The 15903-nt window shown below is 37.8% G+C and overlaps 2 protein-coding genes across 2 annotated transcripts; both read left to right on the top strand.

Annotated features, from left to right (window-relative positions):
• LOC109711201 (microtubule-associated protein 70-2-like) lies at window positions 3466-8126 on the top strand. Its single transcript, XM_020234129.1, has 12 exons — window positions 3466-3775; window positions 3919-4004; window positions 4476-4541; window positions 4624-4794; window positions 5006-5176; window positions 5287-5442; window positions 5567-5713; window positions 5803-5874; window positions 5975-6496; window positions 6583-6770; window positions 7589-7662; window positions 7748-8126. The coding sequence occupies exons 4-11, from the start codon at window positions 4666-4668 to the stop codon at window positions 7626-7628; spliced, it is 1425 nt and encodes a 474-aa protein (XP_020089718.1). The 5' UTR covers window positions 3466-3775; window positions 3919-4004; window positions 4476-4541; window positions 4624-4665; the 3' UTR covers window positions 7629-7662; window positions 7748-8126.
• LOC109711199 (two-component response regulator ARR14-like) lies at window positions 9609-14228 on the top strand. Its single transcript, XM_020234128.1, has 5 exons — window positions 9609-9941; window positions 11044-11196; window positions 11588-11992; window positions 12319-12395; window positions 12895-14228. The coding sequence occupies exons 1-5, from the start codon at window positions 9794-9796 to the stop codon at window positions 13744-13746; spliced, it is 1635 nt and encodes a 544-aa protein (XP_020089717.1). The 5' UTR covers window positions 9609-9793; the 3' UTR covers window positions 13747-14228.

Below are 15903 nucleotides of genomic sequence, written 5' to 3'. Positions count from 1 at the left end.
ATTTTTTTTTTTTTGAGGGTGCGGATGGGCGCCGCTGTACACCCATCCGGGCACCGTGCCCATAAAATTTTTGTCCCGTCCTTATAAAACTCTGATTTCACATCACTTTTTCCAATATTATAATCTTTTGATTCCTTAAATTAATTTCACCTTTTCATCTCCAACTTCAAATTTATCAAACATGCCCTAAATGCAAAAGAAGTTTTTTTTGTTTAAAGTCGATGAATGCATGAAGCATTTTTAAAATTTGAAAGTATCCGGTTGTTCAGCTTAAAAGCATAGAGACTAGTGAAACATGGGTAGAAATTTGAAAAATTAGCAGTGCAAAATTTGAGAAATAAGTAGCATACTATCCGCTTCGTTTATTTCATTTAAAAATAAGATTAGCTAGAAATGTGAATCAATTAGAATTCGAATTTAAGATCTCGGGTACCAACCACTTATTCCTTTGCCACTTACGCTAGAGACGTTCGATAGGGAAAAAGAAAGGTACATACACCTTTCCATATTTTGTATCTGAAGCATTTCACTTAATTTTCTCTACAGCCTTAGATTTAAGCTGTATTTATCTTGCGCTTTTCGGATATGAGACTCCGAAAAAATCTTTTTCATTCAGGAGTTAATTATCCTCCATTTTGTTAATTCATCTTTCTAGCCAAGAAAAAGATAAATATTTTATTTTTTTTCCAAAGCTGTTGTTGTGCCTATTGAATGGTACGTGCACGTAAAGTTGAAAAACTTTTCATTAGCTGAATTAATAAGGAATGCAGCCTATTTATTCTTATCTGCGTGAATCTCAAAGTGGCTCTCGAGAATCGCACGAATTCTTTGGAATATTTCGATTATTTGTTTCTACGTAGGGAATCTCCAGGGCTAAAATTTTCCAGCATTATTGGGCTATATTGGGCCCATCTTTTTGTGGGCTAGCTAAACCCAGCCATTATCTAGGCCAATTGGGTCGGGCTATTGCTATCCAAATAATCAGTATTTAAAAATATACTGAAATTTTTTCAAATTAAAAAAGAGTTTAAAAATACGGAAAATTGTGGAAAGTTGTATTCCGAGAAAAAAGAATAAAAATATTCTACAAAACGAAAAGATAGTTTTTCTATAAAATCTAGAAATTTTCTTTAAAAAAAAACTACTTTTTCTAAAAATCAAGCAAATAAAAAATACTTATTCGGCCATAAAATTATTTTATATATAAAATATTTTTCGAAAACTCAAGCACCCCCTAATTGAAAATGGCACTCACTTTTACCCTTTTTTGCTTGTTAAAAAAGAAAAATCGAGCCCCCTTTTTGTAAAAATGAAATAAAGCAAAAAGGGAATAGAAAAGTTGGTCAATTACCTTAGAATAGGAAACAAAGGATAGTGACTTAATTAGGACACGTAAACTTTGCATGTGATTATCCCTCTCTCTCTCCACGTCTCTGTTACTATCTTGATTGTGATCTCTCCACAGTATATTAACTTAGCTTCCCTTTTCATGGAACTCCAAGTTAACATTTCCCATGTAATTTATTTGATGATTCAAAAAATAATATAGTGCATCAGAGCATTTTCACTCGAAAATATATATATTGCATTTTAACTGATCTAGTTTAATATGTGTATTTTTAGTTTACAGACCAGTTTCAGAGTCATACAATATCTCCATTTTTATTGGGACCCATTTGTAAGGTTGAGGATAAACAATTTATTATGTCATGTTGAATCTTTTTGTCACCCTTTGGTAACCTTAAGGCATGTGAATGCAACCACTGGGGTGATGATCTGATCATCTCAGTGTGTGTTTTGTGTCAGTGGTTGTGTATGTTAAATAATGCTGTACTTTAAAAGGCTAAGTCGGTAGAGAATGATATTTATAGACTTTTATATGTAACATTTCTTCTCATGTTTGGACTCGAGATTTTTTGTAAGATCCATGACGTAGTATTTGAATTAAATGGGATGAAATTAATAGTGTTAGGAGTCTGGCGTAATTCGAACTCAGGATCTTCTATTTTGATATCATGTTAAACAACCGCCGTACTCTAGAATAGTGTTAGAGGGACAGGTTTTATTAAAGTTACAAATTAGAGATGATCATCAGATTAAGCAATTACGTACTCCTGCTGGTTGGTGATATGTTAGTTAGTCGTCCACAAGAACTTGATTGCGATTAAGTTTTTGCTAAGCCAAGAAATCTAGAGCCTGTGTTGTCGAGCGATGTGTACAATTCGAATATTGTGACTTGAATTGCATAATTCTTTTTATTTAGATGCTTAAATGATAACATGATAATCTTATTGCATAAGTGCATTAGGTTGTATTTAGGATGCCATAAATATATGTTTCGTACAGAGAAAACAAATCATATAAATATATTACTTTTTTTTAATATTATATAATTTTTTACAATACAAGTAAAACAAATAAAAAGTATATATTTATGCGTTTAGGTGTAATTATCACATATAAATCGCTAAAAATCTAATCAAAATCTAATAATTAATTAGCGAGATCAGGTGTAATAAGTCTTTCTCAATAATTTCTTTTTTTTAAAAAAGGAAATATTACTCTATTAATAATCCGCTCCGAAAAAACAGAAGAAAGAATTGCAGGCTATCTATCAAGCAGGAGGAATCGGGGGACATTTGGCGATCGCAGACAGCCGTTGTCTCCGCGGGTTCTGCGGTGACGGCAGCCACGGCTACCCCTCGACGACTGCTGACTGGACTGGACTGAAGAGTAATAAATACGCCTCTCTAAAATTCGAAAAAATTTAATGTATAACACTTATATTATATTATTTATTTTTTAAATTAATTTATTTTTTAATATAAAAATAAAATAAAGAATATATTTTTAAAAATTATAATGGAATGGATAAATTTCGGAAGTGTATTTTTACTGATCAGTGATACTACATCAGTAAATATAAATATTGCATTATAAAATTTAAAAAAACTTTAAATATTTTATGATTTAAAATGTATTATTTTCATATCCTTTGGTTTTATTTTTTTTTATTATTCACTTTACTAATTTTTTTGTTAAATTAGTGACAAAATTAAAATTAAAAAATATTAGAGTAAATATTCGATAAGCTATAAATGGGGTATCCGAAATTTTTTCATATGATTTAATAAAAAATAACAGTGAAACTGATCAAAAGATAAAAATAAAAAAATAAAATACTAAATTAATACACTTTAAATTATAAAATATTAAGAAAATACGAAATTATAGAGTATTTGAAGTTTACTTAAAAATTTTCTTAAAAACTCCAGTCTCTAAATCATTTTTCTCTTGGTCTAAAATAATAATAATAATAATAGTAATAATAATAAACCCCGCCTGTTTCCACTATTTCTCACTGTTGAGCATAGCCTCTCTCTTTCTCTCTCCTGATTTAAAACACTCCCAAGAAGACGACAACGACAAGAGAGAGAGAGAGCGAGAGAGAGAGAGAGAAATTAGGGGTTTTTTTTTTTTTTTATCTTCGTTTCTTTTGATCGAGAAACCGGAACCCTAGATACCCGAAATCGTTTTCGAATCCGTGGCGAGGCGGGATTGAGGCGTGTTGAGTGGGAAATCTCTTCGGATTTGGATGTTGTGCGGGGGGAGGGATCGGTAGATCGGAGATGGCCGATCCGGGCGTCGTTCAAGGGGGCGTCGAGGCGGCGGGGGTCGATCCGGCCGAGCTTGGACGCCGACGAGTTCCTCAACCTGCTGCACGGATCGGATCCGGTCAAGATCGAGCTCAATCGCCTCGAGAACGAAGTGCGAGGTGGGAATGTGCTCAAATCCGATGATCCCTTCTTTTTTGGTTTCCTTTTATTCTCTAGGTTCTCAGATTGTCGAGTGCTTCGTTTTTCTTTTTCCCCCTTGTTGTTTCGATTTTTTTTTATTTTTCTCCTTTCCTTGATTCAGATAAGGATCGGGAGTTGGGGGAGGCACAGGCGGAGATTAGGGCGCTGAGGTTGTCGGAGCGTGCGAGAGAGAAGGCCGTTGAAGAGGTAATCTCAAAAAACTCCGTTTATCCCTCCTGTTACTATTCATACGAGATTTGTTTCATTCTCACCATATTTGAATCACGCAGTGTGGGTTTGTATGTGTTACATAATTTGAGGGCTCTTCATCATTTTCACTGGAAATAAACTCTCAAGCTGCAAAACCTGATAAATAAGTTGCCGCTGTTTTGTAGTTATAATGTATCATAAGATTCATCGCTGATAAGTTGCTACCTTTTTGTGGTCTGGTTCATCCTAGATGATCACATGTAATTTGATCAGCTGTTTCAGATATATTTCCTACATTGTAAAACTCCGCTGTCGTACATATTTGGATTAGTTGTACTGAAGTAAGTTTCATGTTTGATGACTGAAAAATCTCAATATTGCAATTGTATAGATTAATGTGGTGAGTTGATTACATGGTAGAACTCGCGTATCGAGACAATAATTCTGATTGTGTGTTTGTCATGTCAGCTCACGGATGAATTGGAGAAGTTAGCGGAGAAACTCAAGCTAACAGAATCCCTTCTAGAGAGCAAAGTATTACTGCTATACCTGATCTTGTGAGTTACTAGTTAGTTCCCAATTTAGATTGCAGTTTCATAAACAATAAAATGTGCAGAATCTCGAAATCAAGAAAATCAATGACGAGAAGAAAGCCTCCATGGCCGCTCAGTTTGCAGCAGAAGCAACGCTTAGAAGAGTTCATGCTGCGCAGAAGGATGATGACATGCCCCCCATTGAAGCCATTCTTGCACCGCTGGAGGCAGAGCTAAAGCTTGCTCGCCAGGAGGTAAAATGGAGCAATGGCTTCTCTATCTTACATCTTCACTTGCCATTGCCCGTTCAATTTTTCGTAGATTGTCACAATTCAACTTGTATTTTTAAAGGAGAGAGAAGTTCAACTCTTAGATTCCTTAGTTTGTTTATCAATCCAAGAGGCATTTTACTTTCGGTGAAAGAACATATCAGTAAGAGACCTAAAAAAGGGAGATCTATTGCAGATGGCAAAGCTGCAAGATGATAACAGGGCTTTAGATCGTCTAACCAAATCCAAGGAGGCAGCATTATTAGAAGCAGAAAGAACTGTACAGATTGCTTTAGCAAAAGCTTCCATGGTAGATGATCTACAAAACAAGAACCAGGAGCTGATGAAGCAGATCGAGATCTGCCAGGTATTTGGTGACAGAATTTTGCCTTCCATATTTTGAGAAGAGAAGCTTGGTTCTGTAGTAATTCTTTCCAATTTCCGTGTTTGACTGTGTCATCTTTTGTTTTTTTTCAGGAAGAAAACAAGATCTTGGACAAATTGCACCGCCAAAAGGTTGCAGAGGTTGAGAAGCTTAGCCAGACGGTGAGAGAGCTAGAAGAGGCTGTTCTTGCCGGTGGTGCGGCTGCCAATGCTGTTAGAGATTATCAGCGGAAAGTTCAGGAGATGAATGTAGCCACGATCCTTGAAAGCCTTCAGAATTTTATTATCCTTTGATGATTTTTTCTTCCTTCCCATGGATGACCAACTAATTCTTTTTCTTGCACGTGCCCTCTTTTTTTTTTTTTTCCCTTAGGAAGAGAGAAAAACACTTGATCGTGAACTTGCTCGTGCAAAAGTTACTGCTAATCGGGTAGCTGTCGTTGTTGCAAATGAGTGGAAAGATGCTAATGACAAGGTTATGCCAGTTAGACAGTGGCTTGAGGAGCGAAGATTTTTGCAGGTAGACACAGCTTCTTGCAATTTGTGTGATGTTTTTATGTATTAACTGTTGCAAAGCACTCTTATCATGATCAAATTGGTGTCTTTTAGGGGGAAATGCAACAACTTCGAGATAAGCTTGCCATAACAGAACGAACTGCGAGATCTGAAGCTCAATTAAAAGTAAATTTTCACCTTTTCTTTTAGACCTAAAGTGAAACCTATTTCTTTTTATTTGCCAGTTGGGGAAATAAATGAAACACCCACTCATTTACATTCTCAGGAGAAGTTTCAGTTGCGCCTCAAAGTACTAGAAGAGGGATTGAGAATGCCTTCAGGTGGTTCCAGTCGCTCTACCCAAGAAGGGAAAAGTTTAAGCAACGGCTCTTCCCGTCGCCTATCACTTGGTGGAGCTGAGAACATTTCCAAGCCTAATGGTGCATTAACTAGGAGATCACCTTCTTTTCAGATGAGATCTTCTCTTTCTGCTGGCAGTAGTATGGTACTGAAACATGCAAAAGGAACTTCGAAGTCATTTGATGGCGGTACCAGATTCTTGGACAGAGGAAAAGTTCTTGGCAACGGAGCTTTACTCAACAGATCTACTGATGGTATAAGAGAGAGTAATACAAATAATAATTTGAAAGAAAATCCAGATGAGAAAAATAATGAACCCATCAGTAGTGATTTAAATGATTCTGTATCTGGCTTACTGTATGATTTGTTACAAAAGGAGGTGATTGCCTTGAGAAAGGCTTGCCATGAGAAGGATCAAAGCCTGAAGGACAAGGATGATGCAATTGAGGTATATAATTTGCTTTTGAAACGTTTCGGTACTACTTTTCTGAATCCTTTTGACTTCTCATTTCTTTTTTTTCTTTTCAATTGCAGATGCTGGCAAAGAAAGTAGATACTTTGACCAAAGCAATGGAAGTAGAGGCTAAAAAGATGAGAAGGGAAGTAGCTGCCATGGAGAAAGAGGTTGCATCTATGCGTGTCGGGAAGGATCAAGACAGCAGGGCTAAGCGCCTTAGTAGTTCGAAGGGTCCTGTAAACACTGCTCAGCTGCTTTCTGGGAAGTAAGTTTGATTAACTCTTGCCATACTCTCGTTATTGCGTAAATTGAGAAATTGGAAATTCTTATGGGTCCCCCATTCCAAAACTCACTGATTTATGTAGAGAAATGTTTTAAGCACTCTCGCATTTTGTTATGCTGCTCATTATGGACCTGCACTTTTTTTCATTTCACTACTGCTTGAGTTGAACATTTATGACGCCCATTGTGCGCACCTTGTAATTTTGTCAATTGTTGAAAATTTTCAATCGTGAGCCTTAAACTTTGAATTCTCTGCTGCTGACTGGGAGTAAACCATGGCCTTTGTGTTCTCTACTTGCTGTGGTTTGTCATTCATGTTGTAGTTTTTCCACTGACTTCTCGGTAAGTCTTGTCTTTCATGAAACGGAATTTATGTCGTCACATCTTAGTTAATTCTCAGAAATATCATATGGACCAAGTAAAACTTTAGCCAACTCTTTGGCATGTATTAGTGATTTAGCATATGAAGCCAAAAACTTAAAGGTTCGCAAGTTTGTTAATGAGGTTGTTTATTGGCTAGCTGCTACATGAGAATCTTTAGCAGTAATGGTTTAGTAAATTAGATAAACAGGGAGATATGGTCGTGCTGATCCCAAATATGAGGGACAAAAGGATTACGGATTACTTATCGTTGTTGTTGATTCTTTTGCCACTCCTAATTTTCTACTTGTGATGCTATCGTCAATTCTGTAATGTAAGGACCAATTTCTTTTGCCTCTGCTACTTGAACGTACTCTATGTGCAATGATTTTCTGTTCATATCCTTGGCCTCAAAATTTTAAGCTGTTGTATTAACTGCAGGAATCTGCCGAAAACTGGGTTAATGCGCAACTTTCAATGACAAATTCAAGATGCTAGCAGCATGAAATTCTCGAGTAGGGGCATTTATTCCTTTACATTTTTTTTTGTAATTTTTTAATCCTTTATTGGCAGTATTGACATTACTATAACTAAAATCAGCAAGGATAACCCTGCGGTGATCCGGAATCAGGAAGAGAAACTCGGTGGAAATTCCCCTTATGCGTCTGACGCAGGCTTTGATGTAATGTAGTGTATGCAATGGTGAAGCTGCGCTAACTTAAGGCAAAGGTTTGAAAGGATGTATAGGACAGAGAATCTTCCCCTTTTTACCCCCGTCTGTAATTTTTAGCGCGTGTGGCAGCCTTATGGCCTTATTATTTCCAGGTTTGTGCATGTTTTGTAATTCCAGATGATTATGTATGCTATTAGTCATTATTTATGCCATTAGTGTTGGCGTAAAATTGGTACATCATGTACGATCCATTGCCGCCCGCATCATGGTAAAGTTAAGAAGTATTCGCATGCTTCATTGTTGGAATTTTGTTGAAGTCTATCCTTGGTTCTTGCAAATTATGGTTTGCTATGTAATGTCTAGATATCTTGAGCTGGATTTCTTCTTCTTCAAAGTGATGAATTACTTCTATGGAAGATGCAATGATTTACACAGTATGTTTCTTCTATGCCCGATTTTGTAGTTCTCCGGAGGCTGGTTCGGATTTTTTTTATTTTATTTTACTTTTTACTTATGCTGTTCTCTTTTAAAAATGATCGCATTGCCCCTTTGTTTTCTGTTGGTGTATTTGTTATTCGTGGCTGTTCATATAGTCCTTTGTGAGAGACTCCCTTCTGTGCATATACTGTATGAGTTATTCATTTTCTAATCCCAATTAATACTGGAACAGATAGTCCAACATGGAGATTATGCTTTTAAAAAATTTACGACCTGTTATTGGCGCTTGTGGAATGGTACTGTTTAGGAGAGCTAAGAAGTGTGCAATTAAAATTATTTGATAAAATCAAAATCACATGCTTTTCACTGAAATTTACCGAGGAGATTCCAGTATCAATAGCTGTTTAGATCCACTGAGTTCAATAATAAAGAAAAGTTGAAAATCAAACCAATTCTACCAAGTGCACCTCACCTCTAAACAACTTTAATATAAAATAAAAAGTGGGGGAGCCTTCATGAGTGAGTTCCTAATCCCTTATTAGCCCTGCATTTTTTTTTATTAAACTAATGACTTTAACCCTCTTTTAATGATGACCAAATCTGAATGAAACTCCCATCCTGTAGTGCTTACAATCAATTAGCTTAGCTTTTGCATGATGATAGCTTTGATCTTAATTAATAATTAGGGTTAATACCACCATCCTCCACCACACACACCTCCTTTGGCAACTTCCAATAAAAACCCTCTCAAAAGTATAAAAAAGACCACTCACAAAGTCCAAACCCTAAAAATCCTCCACTCCTCCCAACAACAAATCCCTCTCCCTATGATGAGCTTCACATGTTAACTCAACAAGATTTTTTTTTAAAAAAATACAAAGAGTTTTAAATATGGGATTTTTCTTTTTTTTTTTTGGTTTTTTTTGGGGAGGGGGTTTAAAATATGAGATCACCCTACAGTGAACATCTCATTACAATAGATTTACATAATTTAAATGGCATTAGATGATGAGTAATAAAACACCTTATTAATTAATTTCTTCAGCATCATAATCAATAGATAGATGTTTTAACTAGTGCTATTATTATTATATATCGTAACACAGGATTGGGTACGGCGATTCTCTCCGCTTTTCATTGGTCCACAGGTTCGGCCCATGTCCAAATCACGTGATCATTAGCTGCTCTAGTTCTACCACGTCGCCTGTGGACCGTAACCTTTGCTTCCATTTTTTTTCTTTTTTCTGGCCTACAATAAAATCGTGGTCTACTGGACCGGGTTCGCGCAATCAACACCCAGCGCAGTCACCCGAGTCGCGAGCGTGGCTCTTTTGTTTCGTCACTCTTCTTCTTCCCCTCCTCTCCCATTATTTTATCCACCCCGAGTATTAAAAATCGAACTCCCGTAACACTCGAAACCCTCTCCATCCTCCCCTCTTCTTCCCCCTGCTCGCTCCCCTTTGCCGTATCCCCATGGCGACGACGAGGTAGATCTCGTCGAATTGTGCGCCCATTAGGGTTTCGGGAGGACGAGAATGGCGAGCGCGTGCGCGGCGAGCGGGTACGGCCCGCGCCGCAGGGAGGACGACGAGTTCCCGGCGGGGCTCAGGGTGCTCGTGGTGGACGACGACGAGACCTGCTTGAGGATCCTGGAGAGCATGCTCCGGAGGTGCCGCTACCATGGTGAGCTTCTTCTTCCGTTTTGGTGTGAGCTCGAGGGGGAAAGATGGGGTTTTTAGGTTCATTTGGTTTAAATTAAGGTTGGGAATTGGACAGGGGTGTTATGCGTTATTAAATTTGGATGAGTAATGCTGCTCTTTTGTTCATGCGAATATATAGACCTTTGCTTATGCGTCTTCATGTGTTTCATACTAAATGTTCGTGTTTTATGCATGGTACTAACACCAGCCGTAAAAATTTTAAACTTTTGCGGGTTTGAGGAGGCTAAATGGTCTGGTTACGTAGCCTCTGCGCTGCTTCGACAAGGGAGTAAATTGAATTGGTGAACTAGAGTTGTGCTATTGTTGCAAATTGCAGTGTTCTATTGCTTGATTTTGCTTTGGCTGGGAAATTGGCACCAATTTCTGTAGGGTTAGTCTTAGGTTGGCAACATATGGTAAATTTTGCCGATGCTCATCGGAGCTTTCTCATTCAGAATCATGCTCGATATTTAGCAAAAGCCTTTGATCATAATGAGGTACTTTGTGATGTGTTGGCTGATGCTTTGAGAAACAACTAGGCACTGCTGTTGAGTTTCGGCCTTTGATGATGTGATGATCCATCACTTACCATCGCATAATGCTAATTGTACCCTTTCTTCTTTAATCTGGCGGGCATCTTTCCAGTACCATCCAGACTCCAGAGCATTTTGTGCCGGTTATAGCTTTCCCTGCTGGTAGGTGGATGATTTGGTACATACAAAATTAAGCTCTTTCTTCTTTGAGTAGGACCTAGTTGCCTTTGGTAATCTTGACTGAATCTAATCTGTTATTGATTATTCTCTTTTTCGTGTACTAGTCGAAGCAATCTTGTTGAGAAAGTTGATTGTTCTATATTTGTTTCTTTGGTTCGGATTTCATGCTCAGCTATTAATTTAGGTTTCATATGTTACGATTGTATACAATTATTCGTCATGGCTTCGCACATTTCACAAACAGCAGATGTGAAGCATTACGAAAGGTCTCTATATAATGTTCTATACTTTATGATATTTTTCCTCTGCCTACATGTATCCCAGTAGTGTTGTGGATGTATATATGTGAGACTTACATACGGGTTATTGCAGTAACTACTTGCTGTCAAGCTACAATAGCTTTGTCCCTTCTTAGGGAGAGGAAGGATGGCTATGACGTAGTGATAAGTGATGTTCATATGCCTGATATGGATGGATACAAGCTACTTGAACATGTTGGCCTCGAAATGGATCTTCCTGTCATTAGTGAGTAATGTTTGACTGTTCTGCCAAATTTTTTGTATTTGCACAAAATAGGATGCTTTTTTAATTTTTGCAACTTTAGCCCGCTTTTCAAATTTTAGAACCAGAATACCCCTCTGCTGCAGAACCATGATGTACAATTTTCAAGCGATCGGTGCACAATTTTTGATCAGGTTGCATATTTTTGGAATTGTACATCAAACAATCTAAATTGTGGCCTACTCCAAAATTCTGGATAGACATTCTAATACGCTAGTTGTGGCAATATAGTGGTGTGTGTTGAAAAAGCTGAGAAGTGCGCCAAAGCCCGCAGAAACTAAAAATTATCACATTTTTAAGCACAGTTTTTCTCTCGCCTGAATGTTGTAACAAATCCGATTATTTTGAACTGCAGTGATGTCTGCTGATGGGAGAACAGATGCTGTAATGAGAGGAATAAAGCATGGGGCATGCGATTATTTAATTAAGCCCATAAGAATCGAAGCACTAAAAAACATATGGCAGCATGTAATTAGAAAAAAATGGAATGCCAATAAAGATGGCGGGCATTCAAGCAGCCTTGAGCATCCTGACCGGAGATTCATGGCTGATGAGTCTGAATATACTTCTTCAGTTACTATGAATGGTGGATCCGATGGTGGTTGGAATTCTCACAGAAAGAAAAGAGAAACTAAAGATGATGAAGATGATGGTGAGCTGGATAATGATGATCCTTCTGCTTCAAAGAAGCCACGTGTGGTGTGGTCGGTAGAGCTCCATCAGCAGTTTGTTAGTGCTGTCAACCAACTTGGGATTGATAGTAAGTGCATTCATTCCCTTTTTTGGCCTTAGCCACTCACTAATGTTTGAAGTGTTAGCGCCTATTTGGTTCGGCTGTAGCTTCCACACAAATACTAACTAAACTTCGAAGAAGAACTAATAGCTTTTCCATTAAAATCTCCTCAACAGCTCCTCCCGCAGCAGAAGAAAAAGCGTGAAACTGGAGTTTTTGCAGATGCCTAAAATAGTGTTAAAACTAGTGTTAATAGTGATATGTTCTCTTTCAGTTCCTTTACAACCAATAGAGGGCTTGTGTGTATACAGGTCTCCTATCTGATGCTTTTGGTTTTACTATACTATGTGCAGAGGCTGTCCCTAAGAGAATTCTTGAGTTGATGAATGTTCCTGGATTAACGAGGGAAAATGTTGCAAGCCATTTGCAGGTTCTATTCTCAAACACAATTTTGTCACGTTGATGCAGACTGTGCATAGTATATAGGTATTTCTGCATTTAATCTAGTAAATGTGCGTAAAATGCATGGTGGGAATGCTCACATACAGAATTACAGACAATTGCATAATACCAAACCAAAGGTAGCAAGTGTTAAGAAAACGGGAGTATGAGGATATGCTACATAATGTTGTTTTTTTTTCCCTGTATGATGCAACACCAAACTGTTAAAATCCATGAGTTCTTTGGATGCTGTCCCAAAATTCCTTCAATCTCTACAAGCGAAGTTCTACATCTAGCATGTTATAATTTGTTAAATAGAGCTAACAGTGAATGATATATTAATATGTCTATGTTATCATCTGTCTAATGATGTCTCAATCTGTGTTAGTGATTCCTATAGAATAGGCAAAATCTAATTCCTTTTGATCGAGTGATGTCCATCATCTTCAGAGTCTTAGCATTTCAGCAATTTTCTTCGAAATATGCAGAAATTCAGGCTATACTTGAGAAGGTTGAGCGGGGTAACTGAGCACGAAAATGGGCTTCCTAATTCCTTCTGCGGGCTTGGACAACCAAATGCAAAGTTCAGCCCTGCGGGAAGGCTTGACTTTCAAGCTTTGGCTGCTGCAGGTCGAATTCCGCCACAAACCCTAGCCGCTTTGCATTTCGAGCTTTTTTCGCAACCTTTAGGAACCATAGCGGTGGCAAAACAAGGCCATCCTGTTCTGCTACAGGCCTCAACTCAGGGACCTAAAGATTTCCCTTTCGATCAAGGAATAACATTTGGTCGGCCGGTATCTCAATTGAACTTACAGAAGCACTTCCAGCAAAACAGCTTTTCATTCCAGCATGCTTCTACTCCTTTCTCAAGTTATAGTAGCAATAGAAGCGTCCCAGGAAATAACCTAGCTTCTTCTCAGTCAGATAATGTGATGGCCAGTCCAGTACTAATTCCAAATCAGGAACTGAAAAATGTTGATATGGCGAGTGTTTGCTCGGTCACTAAAAATAGCTGTGATTCGAGTGTACAAAATTCAACCGTACATGTTCCGAATTTATCTACTCCAGGCGCTGAGCTAACTTCTGCAGTTCTTGATGGTGGCCGAGCACGGAAGAACTTCGGCTTCATCGGTAAAGGTACTTGCATCTCTCGACGTTTTGGTTTAGATGAGATTGAATCTCCAACTAGCAGCCAATGTAATTGGGAGACTTGCGTGAATGATGATAAAGATAGAGTGAAGAAAGAACCTCAATGGGACTTTGCGGAAGGATCTGAGGTCGAGAGCAGCAATATATCGCGCTTTTCTCCAAGCGATATTATGGGTGTCTTATCCAAGTAACTACTGCATCTTAGCTCAATGTGTTGTAAATTAATCAGTGAATGCAGTCTCCTCTTATGACGGATATCAGAAGAAATCTAGCGCCTTTTTCAGCTTCTTTTGATTCTTATCTGTTAGTTGTTAAAGAGATGGGTATACGCAATAGTTTTGCCACTGTACAAAAGAACTTCCTCGGTCATTGGAAAATGAAGCACCGAATGGTTTTCATGGTGATCCAACTAGTTAACTTCAAAATTAAGAGGGAGTCATGCTATTTTTGAGCATGAAACGATTCAAGCTTAGGTGCTTGATCATGGTTTGTTTGTTGTATGTACATATTCGATGATATGACACTTCTAGCAAAATGCGTTATTCCATCACGAACACTCGCTGTTCTGTATATTACATTCTAAACCCCTTGATTACTGATTCCATGTTTTTGAAGATTAGTGACAGGGGTGGTCGCAACATTGTTATTTACATGCAATTCCCTTTTCTAATCATATTTGCTACTTTCGACGTAAGTTTTCCGAAACTGTCTTGATAGCAACCTCATTCAATATCTTTACATCGTTTTTCACATGCAACACTCCATGAGAACCCTGCTATTACCTGAATCTCTGAATCTCTGCAGGACTCACGTAATATTGTGTTCTGCAAAATCGCAAGTGTAGTGTGCTTGTCAAATCAAAATTAGAAACCACGCCCTTGTCGAATCAATGCATGTTGAAAGCAAGCATATCCAAACCCGACGCAAATCCACACTCAACTCACAACTCGAGTTGCAGCCATTTAGTGGCAGGAAAAAAAATAATAATAATAGTACAACTGAAATCATCTTCTTCTCCTTGACTCAGTGGGACCTCATCAAGTCAATTGCCAAGGTTTGGCTTTCGTCGTCTTTCGTAACTGAAAAAAGATGAGCCCCTCCAATCAGCGAAGCGAAGAATCTTTGATGCATAGTGATGGAGTAGAGAAGAACTTGAGAAGCGATTCCTATTCTTAAACTTTGTTTTCTCCTTTTTAATGTGAAGAGAGAGGAACCTACTCTATTGTTTACTCTTTTTGAGGCATTATCTTTTTCTCTTTGGATATGTCCATGCAAATTAATCCCCAAGTTTGTATGATATAATAAGTTATATGAGTCTAGCTACAATGCTACTGAATATTGATAGCATCAAGCATTTGGTGCTATCAAATTTTCTACTGTTAGATTAATTCTTTTGATCATTTTCATTTATTAAATTATACTATTTAACCAACCAACCAACCACGCAATCCTAAGAGATCACTATCATCCTAACCGTACATCGCTACAATTAATTTTCTGCTATTTTTGAGCATGAAATGTTTCGAGCTTTGGTGCTCGATCATGGTTTGTTTATTGTACATACAAATTCGATGATCTGACACTTATATGAAAATGTGCTGTTTCATCACGGATACTCGCTGTTCTGTATATTACATCCTGAATCCCTTGGTCATTGATTCTATTATTTTTGAACATTGGTGACAACGGTGGTCGCAGCATTGTTATTTACAGACAATTCCCTTTTCTAATCATATTTGCTACTTTCGGCGAAAGCTTTCCGAAACCGTCTTGATAGCAACCTCATTCAATTTGCTTTTTTTTTTTTTTTTTTTTGTTCTCACAGATGATAACAGTCCATTAAAATCCTCCTATTATCGGAATCTCCGCGAGACTCAGCATAATATCGAGTTCCGTACAGTCGCAAGCGTAGTGCACTCGTCGAGTCCAAATTAACGACCACGCCCTCGTCGAATCAATGTATGTTGAAAGCAAGCATATCCAACCCGACGCAAATCCACAATCAACTCACAACTCTAGTTGCAGGCATTTAGTGGAAGGAGTTAAACCCCCAAAAAAAAAAAAAGTAGTAGTAGTACAACTACTGAAAGCATCTTCTTCTCCTCGATTCGGTGGGTCCTCATCAACCCAATTGCCAAATAAAATCTCTTTACTTGGTGAGCAAGGTTTGGCTTTTGGTGTCCTTCGTAACTGAAAAATGATGAGCCTACTCTGTTTCCTATTCTTTGATACATACATAGTGATGGAGTAGAGGTACGACTCCTATTCTCAAACAGTGTTTTTTTCTTTTTTTTTTTATGTGGAGAGAGAGAGAGGAACCTATTCTGTTTCCTATTCTCAGACAGTAT

This window comes from Ananas comosus, linkage group 6 (genome assembly GCF_001540865.1).
Source record: "Ananas comosus cultivar F153 linkage group 6, ASM154086v1, whole genome shotgun sequence".
In the NCBI taxonomy this organism is placed as follows: domain Eukaryota; kingdom Viridiplantae; phylum Streptophyta; class Magnoliopsida; order Poales; family Bromeliaceae; genus Ananas; species Ananas comosus.
The sequence above is the reverse complement of the archived record's forward strand: the minus strand, read 5'-3'. Positions and strand labels throughout refer to the sequence as shown.

Coding starts and splice junctions, on each gene's coding strand:
- LOC109711201 (XM_020234129.1), top strand. CDS start 4,666: ATGGCCGCTCAGTTTGCAGCAGAAGCAACGCTTAGAAGAGTTCATGCT. Junction 5,714..5,802: donor AGGAGCGAAGATTTTTGCAG/GTAGACACAGCT, acceptor GGTGTCTTTTAG/GGGGAAATGCAACAACTTCG. Junction 6,771..7,588: donor GCTCAGCTGCTTTCTGGGAA/GTAAGTTTGATT, acceptor TATTAACTGCAG/GAATCTGCCGAAAACTGGGT.
- LOC109711199 (XM_020234128.1), top strand. CDS start 9,794: ATGGCGAGCGCGTGCGCGGCGAGCGGGTACGGCCCGCGCCGCAGGGAG. Junction 9,942..11,043: donor CCGGAGGTGCCGCTACCATG/GTGAGCTTCTTC, acceptor GGGTTATTGCAG/TAACTACTTGCTGTCAAGCT. Junction 11,993..12,318: donor CAACCAACTTGGGATTGATA/GTAAGTGCATTC, acceptor TACTATGTGCAG/AGGCTGTCCCTAAGAGAATT.